The sequence below is a fragment of the Physella acuta genome, unplaced genomic scaffold, assembly GCF_028476545.2.
Source record: "Physella acuta isolate Inbredline_101_S28 unplaced genomic scaffold, ASM2847654v3 ptg000362l, whole genome shotgun sequence".
Classification (NCBI taxonomy): Eukaryota; Metazoa; Mollusca; class Gastropoda; family Physidae; genus Physella; species Physella acuta.
Window position 1 is genome coordinate 166501 of NW_026731881.1, and position 6000 is coordinate 172500.

Below are 6000 nucleotides of genomic sequence, written 5' to 3' on the forward strand. Positions count from 1 at the left end.
AAACAGACCTATACTTATGACAATAGTTAAAGTAAAGTTTCCCTTTCAAACGTGACGGTCTATGTGGCAAGTGAAGTAGAGTTCATTTGTTTCTGTGACCTCGGCATATGAAGAGACAATAGTAAACACATCAATATGTATGCTTTTCAAATAGCCTTAGACTGCTATTAAAAATTGACGATATGCCCCCCCCCCCAACCAGACAACGTGGAGAGGTCATTGTGAAGGCCTATAGCATACGTCATAACATGAACAGCTGCTATTTGAGATAGCTAGCTGATGATATCACTGTATCCTCCCCCACCTCCAAAAAAAAAACCACCATGCAGTTTGGACGCGTGGGCCTACTTGGGGTCACAGTGAATTCATGAAAGCCCCATTTACTCCAGTTGTTACGATTTTTATCCCCCCTCTCCCCATGAAATAATTGTTGTTGACCCATACGCATTTGAGATTGTTGGTGACGTCACTGGCCTTTAATTATTTTTTAGCAAGAAATGCTGGCTTTCGCAATTTAAAAAAAAAATCTGTGTTTCTCCCTAGTTCAGTATCGCTGGCTAACCGTGAAATAGTCTGCTAGAATAGATGATAATATTGAACAAGACTGTACTCGCGCGCGATCCTAGCCCTTTAATAAAGTTTATTTATGTCCAGCTCTAGACTACACGGCGAGTTCAAATAAGCCAAAAAAAAATAAAAAAAATCACGTGTAGACTAAACTAAATTTTAAACCAATCCTGAAAAAAAAATGTCGTCACGCCAATGTTCTGTAACCATAAGGCTTAGCCCTAGCATAGCAGTAGATGTAACATGTACGCTTGCGTCATGGGCAGATCACGAGCAGAGTTTCTTCCAGGCATCTCTTCGGGGGGGGGGGGGGCGAAGAAAGTCTACCGCCTCCACCCGAAAATTTCAAGTGCCCCCCCCCCCCCCCCCCCCCCATGAGAAAAAAGTCTGGAAGAAACACTGATCTCGAGAGACGCGGCGAGACTAGTCACAGGATAGGCATATACCCGCTCCAAATCTCGGGATACTCGGGGAAAAAACCGGGAAGCAAGATTTCCCGTTTTTTTAAACATATTTCCCGGCTATTCGTCGAAATTCCCGGTTTTCCCGGCCGGGAAATTAAATTTCGAAATTCCTGTTTTTTTTTTTTCCGGTTTCCCGGCTGCGTGTGAATCCTGTATATCACTAGTTCTGAAACAAAAATGTTGGTTAGGTTCATCAAATAATTAAACTACAATCTACTAAAACCTACAACTTACTGCAACCTATTACAACCTACTACAACCTGCTACAGTCTACTTAACCTTTTACAACCTAATAACTCCTATCTTATCAAATTTGATGGTAGAACTAGCCCAAATTGACCAATGTTTATCCTGCTTGTTCAATTGTTTGTATATCATTTTTTTTTGTCTAATGATTTGGTAGGTGTATTATATTTTCATTATTCTAACATTGTTGGTATATCCTAATTTCAGACTTGCAAAATTACCTATCATATTTTTAGCCTTCAACTTTAACAATGTTGTATGAATAACTAATTTTCAGCGGAGTACAAATGAAAGCATATCATATTTTTCTTGTAATATTTATTGTATGTGTATATGATTTTCAGCCTTGTTATATTGTATGTGTTACATATTTTTAGACTTCTAAAATTGTACGTGGGGCCTATACCATTATTTCAGATTTGTAAAATTTTATGTATATCATATTATCTACCTTTTGAAAATTTTATGTATTTTTATTTTCTCGTACACGAAGTATAGAGGAAGTATTGTAATCGTGCAAGAAAAAAAAAATCGACAAATCTGGACGTTTTACACCTCCCTGAATCGCACAAACATTTTGCAATCTTCTCCGTATGTTTGTGTTTGTAACTTATACAAAGGAAGTATTGTAATCGTGCAAAAAATAAATAAATCGCGATTTTTACACATCTCGACGTTTTACACCTCCCTGAGTCGAAATGAACTGGGAGTGATCTCCCTAAACTTTCTCGAATATTCTAATATAACACTACGGGGGATGGCAACTCGGGACATAGACAATATTTGTATTTCATTTCTAATTACTTAAACTTTTTTTATAATAAAATACAATCTCGTAAAAAAAAAAGAATTGCACACCAAGTGAACGCCAAATAAAATATGCATAATAGTGCGGGATATTATTAGTACTTTATAAATTCACATGCGTTTTTTTAGAAATCGGAAATAGCGTAAATTACTACTTCTGGTTGACGGAAATTACTCAAAATTTTATAGAAGGCAGAGAATTAGAACTTTTACTTACATGTGCAATTTCATTCATCTATCTGAAACAGTACTCAAGTTATAGGCTTTTGAAAAATTCTAAGTAGAAAAAGTTCCACTTCCGTTTATCGGAAATCGCTGAAAAGTTGAGACGTATCTACGATTTTGATATACTACTTATATATGAAATTTCATCAACCTAGCTGTAACAGTACTAATGTTATCGTGTTTACACTCACACAGACACACAGACACACAGACACACAGACACACAGACACACAGACACACAGACACACAGACACACAGACATACGGACAAGATTGCAAAACTATGTTTTTCCGACTCAGGGAGCCCTAAAACGTCGAGATTTGCAAAAATCGCGATTTTTTTTCACGATTACAAGACTTTCTCTATACTTCGTATGTACGAGAAAGTTGAAACATAGTTTTGCAATTTTGTTCGTATGTCTGTCTGTGTGTATGTGTGTATATATGAGTGATTGTATTCTTGTGTGTCTGTGAACACGATAACTATAGTACCTTTACATCTAGGTTGATGAAATTTCATATACAAGTATAATATCATATTTGCATTTCTGTATCAACTTTACAGCGATTTCCAGTAACTGGAAGTGGTAACTTATTCTTTTTTCAATTTTTTTAGAAGACTATAACTTGCCTACTGTTTCAGATAAACGAAATTTCACATGTCAGTAAACGATTTAATTCACTGCCATCTGTCATTTTCGATTTCTCAAAAAACGCATGTGAATTTTTAAAAAAAGCACTAATAATATTCCGCAGTATTATATACATAATGTTTGGCGTTCACTTGGTGCGCAATTCTTTTTTTACGAGATTTTTTTTTCTATTTTAAAAAGTTTAAGTCATTTAAAATGGATTAAAAATCATGTCTATATACCTAGTTGCCATCCCCCGTAGTGTTAAATAAGAATATTCGAGAAAGTTTAAGGGAGATAACTTCCGGTTTATTATGTTTGTAAGATTGTATGTAGCCTATATAATATTTACAACCTTGTAAAATTATTGTTTATCATATTTTCAGCAATTTGTATTGTTTCTCATCAGACAAAAAGAAGTAGTTCATTATATTTCAAAAATCATTTTGAGTAGTGGTTTGATCGAACCATTTGAGAGACCGTTTATAGGGCATTTAATGTCTATTCTCGATGGAAATATATGATACAAACGGATTAGAGTTTGGACTAAATTAATTGCATGCTAATGGCTTAGAGTTTAGACTAAATTAATTCAATAAAAATGGCTTAGATTTCGGGCTAAATTAATTGAAAACAAACGGCTTAGAGTTTGGATTAAATGAATTAACTTACCATTTTTTCTTTCTGAATACGAGACCTTCAGATTTTTCTGTTGCTTACACTAAACCTAAATTAAGTTAGCAACTGTCTGCGTTTTAATTAAAACTACATACAACCTTCATACATCTACATAAACGTCCTTCATCCTTCATAAACTACCTGCGTCCTACATAAAACTACCTGCGTCCTACATAAAACTACATGCGATCCACCTTAGACATTAAAACACTTAACACAGAAGTTGACATGCGAAATTTCTCATCTGAAATCAGAAAGTAGAATTGTTCTTTTTAAGGCATTAGCAAATACATCAGCGGTTCTAAATACCTGTTCCCAGTATACCACCTGTTCTAAGTATTTGGTTCCCAGTATACCATCTGTTCTAAGTATTTGGTTCCCAGTATACCATCTGTTCTAAGTATTTGGTTCCCAGTATACCATCTGTTCTAAGTATTGGGTTCCCTGTCTACCACCTGTTCTAAGTATTGGGTTCCCTGTATACCATCTGTTCTAAGTATTTGGTTCCCAGTATACCATCTGTTCTAAGTATTTGGTTCCCTGTATACCATCTGTTCTAAGTATTTGGTTCCCAGTATACCATCTGTTCTAAGTATTTGGTTCCCAGTATACCATCTGTTATAAGTATTTGGTTCCCAGTATACCATCTGTTCTAAGTATTTGGTTCCCAGTATACCATCTGTTCTAAGTATTTGGTTCCCAGTATACCACCTGTTCTAAGTATTGGGTTCCCTGTATACCACCTGTTCTAAGTATTGGGTTCCCTGTAATACACCTGTTCTAAGTCAGTGGCGTAGCTACCGTAATGCTAGCGACAGCAAGGCATAGGGACCCAACGCACATAGGGGACCTTTTCCCTCCTAAAAAAATTAATATTGGTTTTATTTAAATAATAGTAAAAAGAAAAAGGAAATCCTGTTTCTTTTCTACTGCAGAAATAATTAGAAGTTCCAAAAAGGCCCCCAGTTCCCACTTTACTGGCGCTATTAATCTTATAAGTTTTTGGTTTTCATCCAATCGCCAAGAATTTTTTTGGGAAGTCGTTGTGAATACTTAAGACAGTGATTTTTCCCAGACATTTTTCTGAAAACGTGCCTGAAAGAAACTCTGGCATTGGGGAAAGTTTCTAGCATTAAACTTTTTTTTTATGGCGGCGCCCCGGCAGTAAGGCGGTGCTGTTTCCAAACGTCTATCTTTGCACCTGGGGTCCGTTAATTGAAAGTCCGGCGCAGCGTCAAATTTGCACAGATGCATCAGCCGGCGCCCCGGCGGTCACGTAACCCGGTGCACCATGGGCTCCCCATTGAGCTCTAAGGCGCCTTTATTAGTTTTAATCGATAACTAAATCAAATAAGGTGTGTCCTCCAGAGAATCAGCAGTGGTAAAGGTTGGACGCCCCGAGATAGCAAGCGGCTACCTGTGTGCAAGGTATCCGTTCACTCAGCGTCATGCAGGGTTGCTACTAATAAAAAGAGTAAACAGCAACAGGGGCGGCCTTCAGCGCCCCGGCTTATGGATAACAGCAAGCACAGGAGCACCCTACGGTGGGCCTCTTCGTTCGATGATTAAACTGAACCAGGGTAGCATCCGGCTAGTGTAATACGTCACTCCCGCGACACCCTTAGGCGGTCGCCGAAATGTGTTCAACCTCACTATTACGGAGGATTATTTACGTACACTCATGGCTTTCATACAGCACACGCAAGGGCGTCTGACCGGTAGTGTGGACAAACCCGCGCCCCAGCAACAAAGATCCGAAAAAAAAAATAACCATAGCGTTGTTTACCATTTAACTATCTCAATTTTAGAAAATAAGGTTGCACGACTACAAATACACAATTGGTAACGCGTTGATGAAACCCTTACACAATGTTTCATTACACTGGTATGTGGGACTAGATCGCAACAACGAGGAAGAGTATGCATGCTTCAGATAAAGATTCTTTACAATTCCACTGTGATCATGAAGGAGAATTTGATGTCTATGATGGATTTTTTAATATCATTATTTGTTCATTATAATGCTGTTAATTTGTTTTGAAACGAATTGTAGGTATGCTCATTAGGTCAGTAACTTAACCATCCTAAGTATCTAACATAAAGAAGCAGCTAAAATAGATCTCAAGGAACTTATTATTTATTTTTCAAAATTAAAAGATTGAGAAGAAACAGATCTAAATAAATCACGATCAGTTTTTTTTAAATGTGTTAGTGGCGTCACAAGGTCGGATGTTCCCCTATGAGTTTACCAAAGATGTCACTTATCTTTTATTATTTTAACTGAATACAACAATTTTTAAAAATAAATTCTACAATGTTTCGTCATGGTGTCACGCCTTAATGTTGCCAGCCTATGCGGACCGCACCTCTGCCCCCCGTCT

At 37.1% G+C, this 6000-nt stretch overlaps 1 protein-coding gene across 3 annotated transcripts in view; it reads right to left on the bottom strand.

Moving 5' to 3' along the window:
• LOC131941456 (sodium-dependent phosphate transport protein 2B) overlaps positions 1-3861 on the bottom strand; it is a 28644-nt gene extending 24783 nt beyond the window's left edge. For 2 of the 3 annotated variants that reach the window (XM_059300725.1, XM_059300724.1), the window contains exon 1: positions 3614-3859. In XM_059300725.1, coding sequence (XP_059156708.1) covers positions 3614-3616 — 3 coding nt within the window. In that variant the 5' untranslated portion in view covers positions 3617-3859. Of the gene's footprint in view, positions 1-3613 lie in introns of all 3 variants that reach the window. The other variant, XM_059300726.1, reaches the window with a different exon arrangement.
• Positions 3862-6000: the final 2139 nt, after the last annotated feature.